This window comes from Melampsora larici-populina (genome assembly GCF_000204055.1).
Source record: "Melampsora larici-populina 98AG31 unplaced genomic scaffold MELLAscaffold_12, whole genome shotgun sequence".
Lineage (NCBI taxonomy): Eukaryota > Fungi > Basidiomycota > Pucciniomycetes > Pucciniales > Melampsoraceae > Melampsora > Melampsora laricis-populina.
Window position 1 is genome coordinate 490,243 of NW_006768776.1, and position 19,149 is coordinate 509,391.

The following is a 19,149-nucleotide window of genomic DNA, read 5'->3' on the forward strand; positions in this document are numbered from 1 at the left end:
GGACCACATACGCCCACATACAAGTTGCTCGATAGGTCGTGGCTTGAGGGAGCTTCGATCTTGGGTGCAGACATCAGCAGCCCATGAGAAACACCTCTCAACAGCGCATGATGTCCCACTGATGGCCAAGTAGTCACGAGCAAGGCAGCTCAGAATTGGATATTTGCCTTTGTTCAACTGAAATCAATGTCATCGGTCATCTTGTTCGCGAGATTTGCACAAACAGTGAAATAACCAACCTTCCACCATTCTAAAGCCAGATGAGGATTCTCACCAACCTCTGGTGATGGATCCTCAGCCATCTCCAGGTACAATCTGAGTTCGTTAGCTGTGTTGCGTCAGTTCTTAGCTTTGTGCTTGCGGAACTCTTCGTCATCTTCAACTGCTTCTAAATTTTTTCCATTGACAACCCGGTTAGAATTCGATGTGATCGGCTCATAAGGTCCGTCAATCTCCAAATCAGCCTTCTTGTCGCTGCAATCTAATTCAATTAGTTCTTTAGCTAAAATTGATTCTGGAGATGATTCTCCAAAAGCGAAGTCGAAGTAGTCGAGTCGCAAGCTTGGATGCAAGAGAGTCGCTAGAATGAGAGTATGGGACTCAAGAGCCTCCTTCAGGTAAGCCTTGACTCGAACCAACATTGCGTGATACATAGGGAAGAGCGGCTCGGCACGTGATTGTGTTGCATCGATTTTCTTCTGCAGGGTCTTTTTGAGCTTGACGTACTCTCGAATGACCAAGGAGCCAGTTGGTCCACTCTGCTCAAAGAACTTAGTCAAGTTCTCAAACTCCTGAAAGTTACAAAGATGTATGTCAAATTCAATTGATAATTTAATGAGAGATAACTGGTCCAAGGCTTACCTGTAGAATCTTGATCAGATCCCTCACTTGTTGCCACTCATCTGGCGAGATCATAACTTTGCTGAAGATCCCTCGAGGTCGGTGAGTGCCTGGAGGTAATGGAGTTTCGCCCACGCAGGTTGGTCCTGCTGTGCGTGGTAACTCCATCTGATCTTCTTTCAAGATTTGATCAATGACCTACAGACATAAAGTGAATGGTCATTCATCCATAAATTTTGCAAGATGAAGGGTCAGAAAAGAAATAACTAACCTCTGGTGCTTTATACAACCTTTTCCAGCATTGAAGCTTGATGTTCCAACTGATTCCGTATCCTGGAATTGGCCTGGGGAGCTTTTCCTTGAGCATGGCTAGGCAGACAGCATCAAAAAGTGAGAACATAACGGCTGAGCCTCTGATCTTTTGTCCTATGACATCAAGCTGACATAAGTTAAAGTTAGTAGAGATAATTACCAATATTTTATTGAAACTATAGACTACATAATGAGAAAATGGTTGAGTAATTGATTATACACTTATCTTTGTCATGAGTGAGTCAACAGTGTTAGCTGCATTGCAATTACTTGGCAATGGCTCGATTGGAGGATTTTTTTCTTCGTGTGGGCCAGCAATCACGTCATACCAGCCAGGACCTCCTTGCGCAGGCTGAAGGTCGGAGTCATCGACCTCGTCAGCCTCTTCTTCCTCAGCATTGCCATTGCCTTTGTCTTCTTTGGGGACAGATTGTAGAGTTGTAGTCGGAATGGGAAAACCACCAAGCATGGTTGACTTGACCAGGGGTGGAGGTGGTGCTTGGATCCCAAGCGCTTGAAGTCCACTGCTCACGATCAGTGCTAGCTTATGACACGCGCATCGGACTTGGTGGGTCTTGTGGTTCCACTTGAACACTTCTTGGTGATCTTCGCAGTGTTTCGTGAGCCGTACATTCATGGCCTCCGCGAGCGTGTTGTTATTGCTACCTGAATTGTGGGTTTGAGCTATCATGTAGATAAAAGGGAAGGAAGGAAGAAAAACAATTAGTTAGAACGAATAGAATACATAGAAGTTAAATAATAGAATACATATCTTGGTATGAAGGTTGTGCTTGGTGAGGAGATTGATCAAAGGCTCAGCAAGCCAATATCCTTTATGGTGCCACACGATAAGTTTCAAGGCAAAGTGCCTGGTCACGTAAGTCCAATCCTGAGTGACAAAAGTCACACTTGCACCTAAGAATCCGTAGCAATTACCTGGGGTGGTCCATGCGTCATGAATGAGTCCAAACGAGCTTTTGAGTGAATATGAGAAGTTGTGATTCATCAGCGCATTTGTAGAAATCAAGAAGGTAAAGTTATATGACGAATAATAGAATAAAAAGTAACTCACCTTAAGTTCATTAATCACAGAAGACAGAATGTCCAAATAGGCCTCATGCGCCAATTTAGCTACCCAGGTCCTTCCAAACAGATGGGCGGCGGGATTGGCCTATCTAAATGCCGCCCTTAGATAGGGATCTTCCATTCTTCGCCACGGTTGGGCCGTCCTAATCACCCACATGCCTAGAAGTTGATTGAGTATTTGATGATCAAACTTGGGAACTACCTGAGCAAAAGTCAACATTGAAGTTTGACCCTGGGCCGTGTTGTCTTCTTGGGTTTGCTGTTCAAATACGGTGAGAGGTAATTTACAGCCAGAAGCAATGGCTTTCAATCTCTTCTGACATCCAGGCTTGCCCGACTTGCCATCTTGACAGGATCCATCTCGATGCGCTAAGAGATTCGTTGCCGAAGACGGAGCACTGGAAACTTTGAAGCCACAGAACTTGCACGGAAAGGCAGTGACTGGCTTCCCTTTTGACTATGAAGAGAAGAAATGGAAGAAATAATCAACAAAGAGGTGAAAGAGGAAAACGAGGAAACAAAAGGAAACACACTTACATTGATGTGCGTTTCCATTTCATTAAAGTAATCACGGATGTTGTCATATTGATGTTCTTTCTTCGGTTTCTTCACAACTTTTTTCATCCTCCTCATCGGAGTTTTGCACCAAGTTGATGTTGAGGGTCGCGGCCTGACTACCATTTGTACTACCATCGATTTCACTTCCTTGAGTGTCTTGTTGAGAACAGATCACCTTCTGGGAACTTTTTGACTGGCGTTTCGAGGATGATGTCCTTTGGTTCTTGACCTTGTGGCGAGGTCGTGAAGTTTTTGACTGATTGGAAGAAATATCATGATCATCTGATTTAGGATCTTGGCGCTTGCGTTTGGTAGGTGCTTGATAGACGGATGTGTTGGTATCGGAGTCGTCATCACGGCGTCGGACAGAACGACGAGAGTCGGCAGAGGATTCAATCATCCGGGAGACTCTCTGAGCTGGGGAGGGTAGGGAGCTTTGACAAACTTTGGGGTTATCAGTGATTCCAGAAGTAGACGAAGAGGACATGCTGATGATGTGCGAGAAGTGGAAGAATCTATTGATATGGGTTCAGAGGGTAAAGAAGATTGTGAAGGTTATTAGATCATGAACGAAGTGAAATCATGAAATAAGAAAGAGGTAAAAAAGAAAGGGGGAAGGGGTGAACATACTTTTTTGGTACGAAAGAGGCCTTGCCCAAGTATTTTGGTATGAAAGATCCCCTGCTCAAGTAGCCTAATGGAAACTTGACATGTTGCCATTGCCGCACGTCCTTGTGTAGATTGCTCCTGGAGATGAATTACATGCTTTGGTTCAATAAGGGAAGGAAAAGAGAGGCAATCTGATCAAAATGGTTGGAATACTTACCGATGTGGCAGGATCATGGCGTGGTCTTCAGTGGCCTTCGTCGTTGGAGGTGTGGACTGGTGTACAGAATCCGAGTCGGAATGCTGAGTAAGTACCAGGGTAGGCTGAATACTAGGTACTTTAAGATACTTTACCAGTATAGTACCTGGATAAAAGTACCTAGGGTACCTAGTAAGATACCTGGTACTGTACCTAGTATCCCAATACTCGCAAGGCAGGTACTGTACTGGTACCTGTGTCTGCGGTACTATACCGAGTACAGTACCTACACTGAAATATATAAAAAAAGGACCTGCAGTACAGTAGTGGCCTCTAAGATACTGTACTGCTAGGTACTGTACCCGTAAATATAGGTACTATACTGTACTGTACCGGTACTAGTACAGTACCGGCTGCTGCGTTGCTTCTATGAATTGGATTTTCTCACTTATAATTCAACTGCATCTTGGCAGTGTCACCCAGGAAACCCCAAGAAGGTTTCCCAGAGCACAATCAGCACTTAGGCGCTTTCTGGACCAATATGGAACCTGACAAGAAGGATGTTTTCAATGACCGCCTCTTCTTCCCTCTTGGCTATTTAGCAAGTGGATGGAACCTGCCCCCAACAGAACCTAACACCGAGCAATCGGACAAGGCAGAGAGGGACAAGTATCTTCCTATCTTCAAACACCTAGTTGATCTCACAAAGGTTTCACACAATCTTGGCCAAGGTTAATTTGGTCCACACTTTGCCACAGCTTGACAGAACAAGGGGATTGAGGAAATAGAACATATAGATCACCAGGTATTTGTTTTTGGCTTCATTCCGCACACCTTCATTCCAACTCACAGTGTGAAAAATTGCATACAGCTTCAAATCATTCACATCCGCTACGGAGTACACTATGCGCTCATTGACTCCTCTTGAAGTCCACACACAAACAACCCCAAAGGTCAATGGGAAATGCAAGCCTCCTCATCCGATGAATGGACATTATTCACAGACACAAAATGGAAACTTCTGGAACATTTTGTCTGACATCTATCAGGGGGTTCTGACCTTAAGACCAAAAACCAAGACATGGTGAAAATATGTGAGTGGGAGTATGACTTCCCACCAGGTGGGAATAGAAGTGAATTTAATGTTCACTCCTCTTTTGTAATCATCATACATGGTTAAAATGCTGGGGTGCAAGTATCATTTCCCACCAAGTGGGAATAGGGGTGAATGTAGCTTTCACCCCTCCAACTTTGCTTTGAATATGACTTAGATTACATGAAAAAGCTAATGTTCTGATAATTGAAAAAATCTTCATTGTGCATTGAAATCATTATTATCATCATCATCCTCACCAACAAAATCAAAATCATCCACACCAGGAAAATTATCCTCATTGATTTCCGCTTCATCGGCTTCCTCTTCATCTTTACCCAGAATTGCCGGAAGATTCACAATTTTCTCACTTTCCTTGATACTGTTTTCTAACATACTTATCCATTTTGCCCGTAGTTTGCCATCAGTGTCACTATTCTCAGACTCACATACATTGTACGCCACTGTTTCATCAAGTAATGCTAGTATTTTGCTGTTGCACAAAAGCCATAACCTACATGATTGATGGGCTACGAAGCATGTCAATGCCAATATAACTTCTTTACTAGACCAGTAAGGAATGTTGTCTATGATCAATGTCAAACACATCAGATCATATTTCAAATTAAAACATCACAGATTCTGTCTGATGGACTCACTGTTGGATGTCTTTTGACGTAGAACATGATTTTATGTTGAAAATTGACTGCCCAACACACCATCTGTCTGGCCTCCTTGGTAATGGGCCGGAGTTCTTCCTTACACTGGATAACCGTGATATAACCTTCAATACCAGCTTGAGTTGGTTCATCCACATCCCAGGGCTCTTCGGCACGAATGAGGCTTCCAAAGTCAAGGAAAGAGTGGCTTAAATCCATGGCCTCACCTTCTTTCAGAGAGGGGGTCTTGAGCAAGGTTTCAGGCTCAAAGCTCTCATTGTAGGCCTGTGCAAGTCAAATTTATGAAGCATGGGCTTGTTGTAGTTGACCAGCTTTCAATGTCTGCCGGTTATTCATTGTTTTTGAACATTGGTACCTATTCAACAAAGCTAACATTAGTTCTTTGTTGTCTGGGATGAAAATGTTGTAAGCATAATACCTCGTGCATGGCTGGCACGGCACCTATGTTCAATGACACTAGCCTTTGCTCCAAGCATCTTCCCTTTAGCCACATGGATCTTGACGAGTGGCTTGGCTTGAGCATCTGTTGTGGAAGGTCCTAGTTAGTTTGCTCTTACTTCTATATTGGCTCAAGTAATAAGATGCTGTACCTTCCGTCCCTGTCAGCTCACGTAACTGTTCAATTCCAAGCTTCTGAGAGACATTTTCAATAGCATGTTCAAGCAAAACTAAGGTATTGGGTAGGCCGGCGATATTGCATTTTTGCTTGCAACGTTGACCAGAGGTGTGCTTCCTTCTGGGAAGCACTGCCAGATCTTGTCTGGAAAAATATATGACATTAGGGTCCCACATATCATAATTTGGTTTGTAATCACTCACTGCGCCACCACCAGGTTTTCCTCCAATTTGATGAGGTCAGCTACATGGTCCAGGTAATCCTGGCTAGTCTGGCTGATTGTTTGGCTCTGGATCACTATCTTTTGCTCCCACTGGTCTTGAAAGTACCTTTCAGTATAACTATGTGATATACCTAGTTCTGTCAATATCTTTTCAGCATGAGCCAATTTCTCTTTTGTCTTATTTAAGTGGTTAAGAGCATCCACTATTGTGTCTGCAAACGGCCTTGGTACAGCAAATTTTACCGTACCGAGGCCCAAATTCCCCAATCGTGTCCAAATCAGCCATCGGTACCTACTGATTCTGTGAAAAATCGGTAGAGGGCAAGCAAATTTGCTGGACCTCTGCCGACTTGGTATCTACCGATTTTGCTTGAGATACCGCGGCAACACCACACCTCCAAGTCATCACCTGCCTACTACACTACCCTATCCCTACCTTTCAATCTTCAATCTACTTCGTTCACCATCCTCTTTTTCAACTTTCTTCCTTGAATCATCACATCAAAAATAGACTCTTATCAATCACCTTATCCAATCGAGTGAAATGGATTTACCAAATGGAATCAACAATCCCAACGAGAAAGAAATCGATCAAAATGAAAAAATTAAAAAATCCAAAGAAAAGAAAAACAAGGCCAAGTCTACCAACTGGTCTACTGCGGAAGAAGTCACACTAGCCAAGTCTTTCCTCCATGTCAGCCAGCAACCTGAGGTCGGAAACAATCAGAGTGGCAAGGACTTTATGCAAAAAGTCACTAATCTTTCCAATGAGAACTCCCCTTTTGAGTTCCGAGATTTTAACTCGGTCAAGATCAAGTAAGTTTTTTCAATTGTTCAATCTTGTTTTAGTTGAAGTTCAACAAACTGAAGTATTCTATTGATTGTTTCGTAGGTGGGCCTCTTTGAAGACAGATACAATCAAGTTTTCGGCAATCATGTCTCACTGCCAGCATTAAAGAGGTTCCCAGATGGGAATACGGGTCCTAGTGATCAGATTCCCATTCTGCTACTGTTACACAGTTCCATGAATATTTCCTGAGTAGCCATTGTGATATATGTAGTCAATATTTTGAAATGTGCGTCTCAATCTGAACAAAGTTACAGCATGTATTACACATGATTTTCTTATCTAGATGAGCAGATAGCTGAGCGGACCTGTATGTAGCTGATAGCTAAGGATTTACTCAGATGTTTGCACATATGTAGTGTATGCTTTATGGCTCAGATGTGCAGTGCAAGATGATTTGATTCTCCATTCTTCTCTCAATGATATTCCCAGCCTAGGTCATGTTCCGACCAGGGAACCTATTTAATGCTGGCAGTGTCTCAGATCGAAAACAGTCCTTCCAGTGGGACTGTGCAGACCGATTGGCCTGAACTCGCTATCAAGATGTACGATGAGACCAGCACTCGAGGACACTTCAAGTCTCTTGCAGCTTGGAGAGTCCTTTCCGCCTGCCCAAAGTGGATCACTCCACGTCCTCCACCCAGTCCTCTCGCCATGTCGATTGCCGGCAACATCCCCTCCAGCAACTCAGCCGTCGATTCAGGTGCCAGCACACCTTGTGCCTCTACGCCTCCTCGCCCTGAGGGATTGAAGAAAACCCAACGCAAACAGATTCAGGATGCGAAGGATGCAAGAGCTACTGAACTTGAATTAGCACGTGAAGAGCATATGATTTGGGCCAACAAACTAGCCGAACGTCGAGTGAAAGTTGAAGAAGGAAGCCTGCTCACCATGCAGATGGCTCAAGTCAATGCTGAAGCCAAAGCAAGCTTGGTCCAAGTCAACGAACTCAAGGTTTCAATGACCCCAGAAGATGAAAATATGACACCTCTGGCCAAAGAGGTCCTTACATTAATGCAGAATAAGTTGAAGGAAAAATATTCAAACCATGCTCCATCGACTTCTGCCAGTTCAGCATCGGCAACTCAAAACAATTTATGACTTTCTTTTTAAAGCAACAAAGTTTCTTCCAAATCATCAAATCAATATGAGAAATTTATTTCAAAATTGTTATCAAATATTCTCAATATTTCAGATGTTTAAAGAATAATCAAGAAATGAAGTTACCGATCAGATGTCAATTGTTTTTGTTTTACACATTTTATTGTTTCAAAAACTTGTCATCAAGATAAATTGATATTATTTCAACAGTGTTTTGTTTCTCAATTTTCAATCATCTCTTTTAATACTTTGTATAGACAAGAAATGATTATACAAAGAAATTTGATTATCTAGATATTTCCTGCAACTCGTCGTGCCCCCCCTCGAGCCACCCAATTATGAATCTTCAAATCGTTCATCAGACGATGATGCATAGCCGCATCTTGTAAATCAAGGTAGTTTGACATCAATGCCTCACGTGTGAGTCTTAAGGCTGGATTTTGACGATCCGGAATGATCTCCGTCTCCGTAGGAAAGTCATCTATGTGTGGATCTTTAACCTGCTGCTCTTCCACGTTCATATTATGTAGCACTATACATGTGTACATGATTCTACGTATGTTGTGTAGTTTCCAAAGCCTGCATGGCCAAGCTATGATGTGCCATGCTGCTTGGATGCCACCAAAGGATTGTTCGATATCCTTTTGAGCCGATTCTTGCGCTGTGGCATAATGGAGTGAGGTGTTGTCTTGTGGCTGATTGATGGTCTTGATCAAGACAGGCCATGTTGGGTAGATGCCATCAGCAAGGTAATAACCATGTGTGTACCGATTTCCGTTGACCACACAGTTCATCCTTTCATCAGTTCCTGTTCAAATGTTTGTCAGTTTCTCTCAAAATGCTCGTTCTTCAAAGAATGACTTACCTCGCAGAAAATCATTAAAAAGAGGGGATTGATTCAACACATTGATGTCATTTAATGAACCAGGCACACCAAAGAACGCATGCCATATGCAAGTGCTCTTGGATGCCACAGCTTCCAAGACAATTGTGGCTTTTTTTTCTTTTCCTTGAAAGTGGCCTGCCCAACCGGAAGGGCAGTTTTTCCATACCCAATGCATCCCGTCAATTGATCCTTTGCATCCCGGAAAACCTTGTTCTTCGTACTCTTTGGTGATCTTCTCAAGCTCATCGGGTCTTGGAGGACGAAGATATTCAGGTCCAAATATCTCAATAACACCTTGGACAAATTTTTTCATACATAAGATGGCGGTTGTCTCTCCATTAGAAACAAATTCATCAATGATGTCCGCTGAAACTCCGTAAGCCAGCTGGCGTATTGCACATGTAGCCTTTTGTAAAGTTGAGAGGCCCAGCTGAAGGCAGCAGTCCTACATGGGCAAAAGAATTCATATACAAATGATGCTTTATAGAATAACCCGAGATACATACATATCTCTGAACCCAAAAGACATCATGGGCTTCAAGCTGTTTGCATATCTCCAGAAATCTATCCCTACTCATTCTAAAGCGTCTCTGAAAAATCTCGTGATCAAATCGTGGATTCTTGTTGAAGTAGTTTACCATGAGGCAGGCATGAGCTTCTTGTCTATCACGCTTTATCCTTTTTCTTCTATGTTTTTGTTCTTCATTCATCTGATCATCAGTTAACTCCAACCCCAAAAAATCCTCATCATTATCTTCCTCATTTGCTTTGCGAAGTCTCTGAACTTGATTGATCAGCAGTGTGTTTGAAAGCAGGTCATGTATTTGCAAGGTATAAATTGGATCATCATCTTCCATGGTGGATAAATTGAGTTTTGATTGAGTTTAACCTTGAAGATTGAAGATTTGAAGAAGACCATTGAAGATTGGTGAAAGTTTGGGTATGCAGATTTTTGACATGAGACACGATAGTGGAACAGAGTCCATTCTGTACAGTACGTACCGTACAGAATGGTATTTACTGCAACGATAGTGGAATTGTGTATATCTGTACGTACAGATACTGTAGTTTGCAGACATGTACAGTAAATTTACAGAAAATTTACTGTAACGATAGTGGATGCTCTAAGGCTGTTTGCAACTGATTATGACAGTCAGCTGTGCAGGCCTTTAACCCCCAGAAAAATTGTGAATTACTCACCTGCCTTTGCACAGCCTTGTTCATTTTTGTGTTTTTCCCGGAAATTTAGCTGAGTGAGCCTGTGCTGTTTAATTGAGTAACACAGTGCCCTCACTAGAGGTTCGAAGTCCGACCATATTTGCTCCATACCGTCTCCATCCAAGAGTCCCCACCCAGTGTTTAATCATGGATTGTAATCCAATTGACATGACCATTCATGTACATATGCGTGGAATAAGCTCATTGCCAACTCCAGCTGCCCCTCCTCCATTGCCTCCGGGAATATATTACGCTGGAGCAACACAAGTACAGTAAATTACACTTTTTTACGGGCCAGAAAGCACCTTTTACACACTTTGATGATACTCTTCTTCAACTGACATCCAATATCATAGAGTAATCCAAGAGATCCACTTATCTATCCCTCTCTACCCTCTCTAGCCTTGGGCGCTTCAAGAAGCCAGTCAATCAATGCAAGAGGATATATGTTCCTATCATTCAAACACTCGTATATCAGTATGTTGCATGAGTATGTTACATTTATAGTCAACTCACTTCTCCCCGCTTTGGATGATACTGATGAATTTCATGCATTGGTCATGGTTGCACCTCATCCCCATCAATCCAGTCTCATTACACCCCTTCCAGTGTGATTTCCCTTGTGTATTGTTGGCCGCAGTGTGCCTTGCAGCACCTGAATCCTATGACAGTACAACAAATCATGTTACTAGCAGATGAATTGTGATTAATCTGATGAAAGCGCACCACTTCAGCCTTGTGCCATGGAGTCACAGCACCCATCTACTAGGCTCTGGGAGGCCAGAGCCTACCACTGACTCCATGAAAGATTCATGAAAGATTCATGAAAGGTTCAGAAAGATTTCAAATTGACTTCAACATAATATCATATGGGGCCATTTGCCTGTCCAACCACCAAAATTCCATAAATCTTTACACACCTGCTCCTGTATTCACAGATCAAGAATAGATAGTCTATTAAACTTTATCATGTAAATTGACTGAGTTATTGAGGTTTGAAAAAAAATCACAGATAAAAAATACTATTTTTGTACTATACATAAGACTTGGATCTTGAATATTGTCATTCTTTGTAAATATACATATACATTAAATTTGATAATATTTCCCGCACTATGTTTCTCCACATTTCTGTTCCCTACAGCCTTTGCCATGGGTAGTATTTTGATATGTAATTGTGGATTATATACAGAAGTTGAATTTTTTGAAGTTCTTTGACCTTGAGGCAAATTGTGATGAATTGTAGGGCCCAAATTACGCACGAATAGACTGATATGCATGTAAATAATAATTTCCAAAAGTTTCTGCCATCAATTTATTCATATCCTTCCTAGAATCAACAAATCAAGGAAAGATTGGACAGCTCATGTAGAATTCACAATTACATATAGAAATATGCCTTTTGGACACAGGGTGCAAAAATAAAAAATGTTGAAACATGTATTGTACAGTGGAATATAAAATTTACTAGAGTATAAGCGGGCAAGCCCGCCGCAAAGTCAAAGGGTTATGGATTACGTCCATAAGTACAATTTAGATTAATACAAATCCTTTGCATTCATGTTTACATTCATATTTATATACAGGAAAAATGGAATCCTTGTCTTCAAATACTTCTTGTCCGCAAAGGGAGTCTGACCTGGAGGCGATTCCTTGATCATTTTGTTAGGCCCATGATCGTCATCGTGAAGCTGTTGAGATGTTCCCCCTAACCCTGCATGATGAATATTCCTTTCATTGCTTCCGACACTACTCTCGCATCAATTTCTCCCCAATATTGCTAATGTCATCCATTGTGGCATATCACGTGACAAATGATGAGATGATGATCGCGTATGCAGTATATCTGGCTAGTGGACGGCAGCAAGGGATGTGGTGTTGCATCCATAAGTACTAAACCCCATGCCAACATTCAATTCAATAGAAGCAGGTTTCCAAATCTTTGCATGAGCATCAAAGGAAAACCCCGGAAGAAATCTTATAATATTGCAACCCCTAGTTTGAATTATATTCATTAGACAATTCATCACTTTCCAGCTTTACCCACCGTCTCTAGATCACTGCATTCACGCAATGTCGGATGAAATTTTACATACTTGTCCCTTCAACATCACCTCAGTGTTTGATGTGACCGCAGAGGTATGTGTATGGCCAACTGTGTGTCCGCTATGCATTCCCCGCTTTGCTCATTTTGACCACTAATGTGATTTAGGCTGGAACAATCAAGAACTTGCGAAATGATGACATCAAATTTGCACATATGAGTGTCACAACCGATGTAGCACACACCGGACTGTCTGAATGGGCTCTAAGGGGCATTGTTGATGGATAAACTTCCCAAAGAATTATGATTGATGCAGCCTATTTTCTCTGCGGCAAAATCATTGGAAATAACAATACCTTTCCAGGATACTTCCTCTATTCATCCACCCACACACTTATTTCTAAGACACCTACATCTCAGCCTGCCGAGGTTGTGAACTGCGTTGGCATTACCGGTCTTGCTTGCATCCTTTCCTTAGAAATTTTATGCAACCTTGAAGGTTTGCCATTAGTGATATTTATAGGAGAACATAAGGACCTCAATCCTATTGTAAGCCGTCATGCATTTCTACGCGATTCCTCTGCTAATCCCACCATCAGTCTGCACAACCCTGTACTTTTACAGTCAAATACCGTGTCTTGAAATCCAAAGTGGACAAGGAAGTGATGGCAGATATTGACGTAAACTGTGATGTCTTCTTTGTCGGCACCATCTTTGGCCAAAATGAAGACACGCATAGGTGGATAGTTGAGGTAATTATTCTTTGCATCCTAATAGCCAATTCGCGAATGTGCCCATTTAATTGACTTCCTTCTGTTCAGGTGAAAGACTTGACTTTGGCTTCAATGAACAACAACGCTACCTTAAATTCAAACTTCCAAAGTTTGATTATGTAAGATGAATTTGGTTACTCAAGACTTATCATTTCCAATATTGGCTCCATTTCAATATGTTAATCTCACATTCATCACTCTCAAAATCGATCAAGGGTGAATCAATGCCTCAAATACTCACTGGTCATTATAAATAAACCTCAAAAAAATTGAACCTATTATTACACAGAGTTTTCTAATACAACACAAGATAAAAAGAAACACATATGAGCAATGACAAATTTTACACCAGTCCTTGAGATGTCTAATCAGAGGCAGTCGTGCAGTATTGCGATTCATATTTACCCAACAATCATGAGTCTTCAACCAGCTCACGACATACTACATTTACCGTTTCAGCCGCCACATTAGAGGTGGCAAGTACCAGGTGCATGTTTCTTAAATTGCTACACCAAGATAAAGCCACATATAATTGCCCATGAGAGAAAACTGGCGATGATAGATAAACCCCTACTCTCTCCAATGTTTGACCTTGTGATTTGTTGATAGTCATACAAAATGCCGATGTCACCGGAAACTGAAATTGGGAAAATGGAACCGGTTGTTCCAAGGTGCCTCGATGAATCATTTTCATCTGCGGCATTGCAATCTCGTCCCCTTTTTTGGGACCATTAATAACTAGAGCTTACGCGGGGAAGCCCGCTCCGAGATTCAAGCCTCCGTACAGCCCATTCAGATACTTTGTCTAATAATGTATTATTGATTGCGCTTGCTTAATTTGCTTTCAAGTCCGCGCAACGGTCATATGCAATTCCACATGGAGCTAAACTGTAGTCTTTGTCGTGTACAATACAGCTGAAGTTTAAAGAAACAAGATCCCTCCTGCCGATCATTCTTATAAATATTGACACAACCCATATTCACAATCATACAAGACGCCAATTCACCAACCCCAATCTTGATTACTTCATCTGAAATGTTAATTTTCGAACTCATGAATCATGATTTCTGGCTCTCCATGCCAAGGAATGTATATTGTCACGTTCCTCCTTGTCACCCAATCTTCAAGGTACAATTCTTTGATTCGATGTTTTGGATTGGGTTCTGTTGCAGATTCTGCAAAAATATTTGTTAGCGTGGCGAAATTAGTATACAATAAACACATTTACCTTCAAGATAAGCCATGATCAATTGGGCTATCATCCACTCTTTAACTCCGAGCATTTTTCCACTCAAATTTGTCCAACGTACTAAACCGTGTCCGTAAACAAATGCATGTCGGTACAGTTTCATCCTCCGGTTGATTGATACGATAAGGGCAGGTGTAATTTTACGATAGTGTGTGTCGCAGAGATATATGTTTAATGGTAAGTTGATGATTGTAAGTGAATAATGATTCGATAGTCAATTCAGTTATAAATTTTTTCCCCCAATCTTCCGTTGAAGTATACTTCGCGAGTTTTATGAGTGAATGTCAAATTCCTTTTCCACGTTTCCACCAGAATAAGTCAAACAATAGATATCAATGACTAAGACGGAAATAGTACTTAAAGTTGTATACCCACTTACCCAGTGGACTTTTACTTTCCATCTTCGTATCGATTATCGGCGGGTAGCCATTGAAGCCAAAGCCTAATCAAAATTATTCCTCTTCTCATCGTGATAAACACGTTGGTTACACAATCATGCTATTTGAGAACTAATCTCAGTCAGTGTCTTCGATCCGTTGATTCTAGTTACTGTAAGGCTAACCTATTACAGCAACACATCTAACTATAGTTAGGTCCACAACCCCTACAGTGAATCAACCTCAACCAAGGAGACAGTTCCCAGGAAGGACTATAGGTGCATTCCGTAGGATGCCTAAATTAAGTCATTCGATAGTGATCTTTTACCTTTTTTGTTCGAGTTACGCGGCGAACACATTTTCCCGAGTCTAACACATTTCATAATTCATTATTTCTTAGCCCCTGTCTGTCTCTTATATTCTAACCCTTTTATATGCAATACCTCATACGTGTTCTCGACATGACATCTCCATACTAAATCTCATCCATCTTTCCAAATTACCCCCAACCTTTCACACTCCACACGGCCAAGTACCTTCGGTCATATATTACTTTCCAGGGTCCCCAGTCACAACCCTCCCAACATGTACATCGACATTCCTGCTTTTATTGATGGCCGCCAATTCACAATAAGCTGCAAATTTGAAATTCTTGCTGATGTGAGCTTTCCTCTTATTAATTTTCTACCATATGCTTATATTAATTCTCTTGCAGGGCCATTTGCGACCATTACCTCCTTCTTGGACCAAACAATTCCACTCTACCATCAGCATTGAAAACCAACACGGCGAAAATGTACTTCACGACATCAAGGGTTACCCCGCAGACCTGGCGTTTGACGCTGTTTCTGTAGACGGAATCTACGTAATCAGTGGACGCTTAATATCCCTCAATAATTCATGCACACCTCGGCTGTTTTATGAGCCTGATTATCAGCTCATCTCGCGTGTTTCAGACGACTCATCCTCAGTTTTCACCAACCAGGTCTCCGTTCAAAGCGTGGGTCTAGTCAAATCAGTATCAACATCAAGTGCTCAGTTTCAAGGTGCAGTATGCCTCGTCGTGACACACGACGATTATGATTACGTTGTGAGCGCAAAAATGTTCATGCAACCAACACAATACATGTACTGATGTTTTTATCAGTCCGAACGCGTGGTATCATTCGATGTAGAATATGTATGCAGCGCATCAAGTTCTATCATCATCCCCGACCATTGGAACTTGATTGGGCATGAAATATTCATCATTGGTTTCATTATAGGAAAAAATGAAGTAGATTACATGTGGCAAGTAGAGGTATGTGCAATCTTCTCACATAGTATATGGAAAAGGTCACTTACAGTGACTTCAAATGTACTCTTTGGTAGATAAGCGCAATTGGACAATTGTAAATGGACATGGAGCACATAATGAAAGTAAATGTGCAGCATGAATATCAAATTTCTTTATATCTACGCTCATTTCTTTATCACAGAGTCATTGTATTACGTCAATTTATCACAACCTCCTTCCTTCGTTGAAATTTGTACTGTGAATGTCGCTGTCATTGCACTTCATCCCACACTCACTGCACCTGGATCTCCGTTGAATTAATAAGATCAATGTGCACATTTCAATCTTGCGTCCTCTATTCACACAATCTGAAGACTGCAAAATCAGACTACGTCGATGCAAAATTCAAATCGAGATTACTAACCTTTGAGCCAACAATGAGCAAAATACCACGTTAGTCGTTGCCTTTTCCCCAGTTCTCGACACCAAGGCAATGCGGACATTCTCAAATGACGTACACCTCGACAGTCCTACGTACAATTGACCGTGGGCAAATACTGGTGCACTGAGGTATATACCAACTCTTTCAAGACTTTGACCTTGAGCTTTGTTGATTGTCAAAGTAAACACGGATGTTATCGGAAATTGAATTCTTGAAAACGGAATTGGATGGTCTAAATCACCAGAATGAACGAATTTCATTCGTGGAATGGCAACCTCTTCACCATAATTTGGTCCAGTCATTATCATGCATCGAAGAACATATTTGCCTTTTTCCATCACAATCAGCCTAGTCCCGTTGCAGAGCCCAACGCTCAGCTGCAAGTTTCGCAACACCATGATGGGCTGTCCAATCTTAATATAAATCTTATGGTCTGGAAAACCTGGGAAATCGACGTCATTGAGACATTCCGTAGCCACAGGATTGCAATAATCCTCGTTCATTTCATCTGATGAGATTGACACCAATTCGTTGTCACTTAATTGTTCCAATATTGCGCTATTCATCTCGTTTACTGTTGAGTTTAAGGATGTGATTAACAATCGTCCTGAGTAATACTCAGCCATTTTTCTCCAACCAGTCGCAGAGTTAAATGTTTTAATATCTTCATACAACCAGCGTACTAAGTTAGGCGCTGACGTGGCGAACTTAGGTAACAATTTGCACTCAACGTACTCGAGCGGTATTACCTGTGTATCTTTAGACTGAAGCTTCCCTTCCCCTAAATCTAGCAAATACTTTGCGAACCGTTGAGTTTGATCTCCTTGTTGTCCAGTCTGAACCCGCAACCGCAAGTTTTCTTTTAAGGTAAATTGTCGGAGACCGTTCCACAAGAAAGAGGTTTTAAAACATGCACTGCGCTGGGACCAAATTGATGCATGAGGTACAATAGGCAACGTTTGTCTAAAATCCCCGGCGAAAACTACGCTTAAGCCTCCGAATGGGGCATTAGACCGACACATATGCTGCAGACTACGATTTACTGCTTCAATAGCATGCTTATGCTGCATCGCAATTTCATCCCAGATTATCAACGGTGCTCGAAGGATCGATTTGCTTCTAGCGTCTCTTCCAGTGAGATCACATGTACTTTCATGGTCAACCTTGAGTGGTATGTTGAAAGCTGAGTGTGCAGTCCTTCCGTTCAACAATAGAATTGCGGCAACCCCAGAGGAGGCGACTGCAAGCGGTAGTAAATTTTTTGAATAAAAATAATGTAGGATCGTATTGAGAGTGTAGGTTTTACCCGTACCACCGGGACCATCAAGAAAGCATAGAATCTGTCGAGACTCTTCGTGCGCTTGTGTCACATAGTTCACCAGTTCCGCCTGTTCAGTGTTGAGTGAAGGCAATCTTTCCTCATATGCCGCTAAAGATGATAGGCCGCGCCCCAAATCAAAAGCATTGGGTTGAAAAGATGTGACAATCTCGTGATCTAAATACTCGAGTAAAGTTGTTCTAAATCCAATGGATTCCGTGTCTTTCCCCATGTCGTTCAGCACGTTATCCAGTAAAGCAAAGCCGTACGCGTATTTGATTTCATCCACTATCTCTGTTTGACATCCATACTGCTGCAATTGATTCTCAACGTCTTCGGAAAAAAAAGTTTTGAGCTTATCCCATAAAGCATCTGGCAAAGCCACCACTCCATAAACCAATATTAAAGCAAATAGGTTTCTCATTTGTGAAGCCGATGACCAAAGTGACGCCTCCGACATCGCCGTTTCATGATGGATATCGGATTTGAGCAATCCCAGTTTGTCGGCTGCCTCGCGGAATGTTTTATAGACTACGCCATCAACTGTTCTCAAGTCTTCAAAAGAAGTCGGCCCTCTCACATTACATAACAATAAGCGGAGAAAATATTTCTCCCCATCGGAAACATTCGCAAAATACATTCTACCGACTGGCCTAAGTTTTTGCTCTCTAGGGAGGAAGCCTCCATTTTTCCACAGAAAATATTTGACGACATCCACATAGAATAAATCCCGTGCTTTCATATTTCCTAATCCTTTTGAGTCTTCTGCGCATAAACGGAAGAATTCAGTTAAAGTCGATTTCGGCGGAGGTCCTAGATTAAGTCGTCGCTGCACCTCAGACTCGTCTGTGAAAAATACTAATTGCGAATCTTCCAAATGTAAGCTGAGCCTTACAACAAACGGATCTCTACTGTTCATAACAAATTGAAATAAACTATATGCACCTACAATATGTTCAATATCAACATCAGTCCGCAGGGTAAACTGGTAGAATTTTCATAACTCACATTCTGGTGCACTTATATATCGGTATTCTTGAAACTCGAGTATTTCATCATCCCATTCAGATGTTGACCCATTCGGATTCTTTTTGAGGTTGAAATGTCAGTAAAGATAACCTTCTTCTTTTTTATATACCAAAGCTATTACATACCTTTATTTTTATTTGGATACGCGTCCTATCATGCCCTTTTGTTAGATATTTGTAAAGGTACCTCACGGGCTTGGTTCCTAATGGAATTTCAACGTTTATATGACATTGGAATAGCATTAAAAGATATTTATTGTAGGAGACTACGTTGGCGTTGCTGAATTTGTTTGGGCCGTTTTCAAAAGTCCTTCCATCATCAGGCCGGCGGTAGTTGTAGAACCCAGAATCAGAAATTGTAGTTTCATCACAGAAT

The 19,149-nt window shown here is 41.6% G+C and overlaps 1 protein-coding gene across 1 annotated transcript; it reads left to right on the forward strand.

Moving 5' to 3' along the window:
- Window positions 1–15,294: 15,294 nt before the first annotated feature.
- MELLADRAFT_61964 (uncharacterized protein) lies at window positions 15,295–15,844 on the forward strand (the record flags this gene model as incomplete). The annotated part of the gene is made up of 2 exons (XM_007408298.1): window positions 15,295–15,369; window positions 15,425–15,844. The coding sequence occupies 2 exons, from the start codon at window positions 15,295–15,297 to the stop codon at window positions 15,842–15,844; spliced, it is 495 nt and encodes a 164-aa protein (XP_007408360.1).
- Window positions 15,845–19,149: the final 3,305 nt, after the last annotated feature.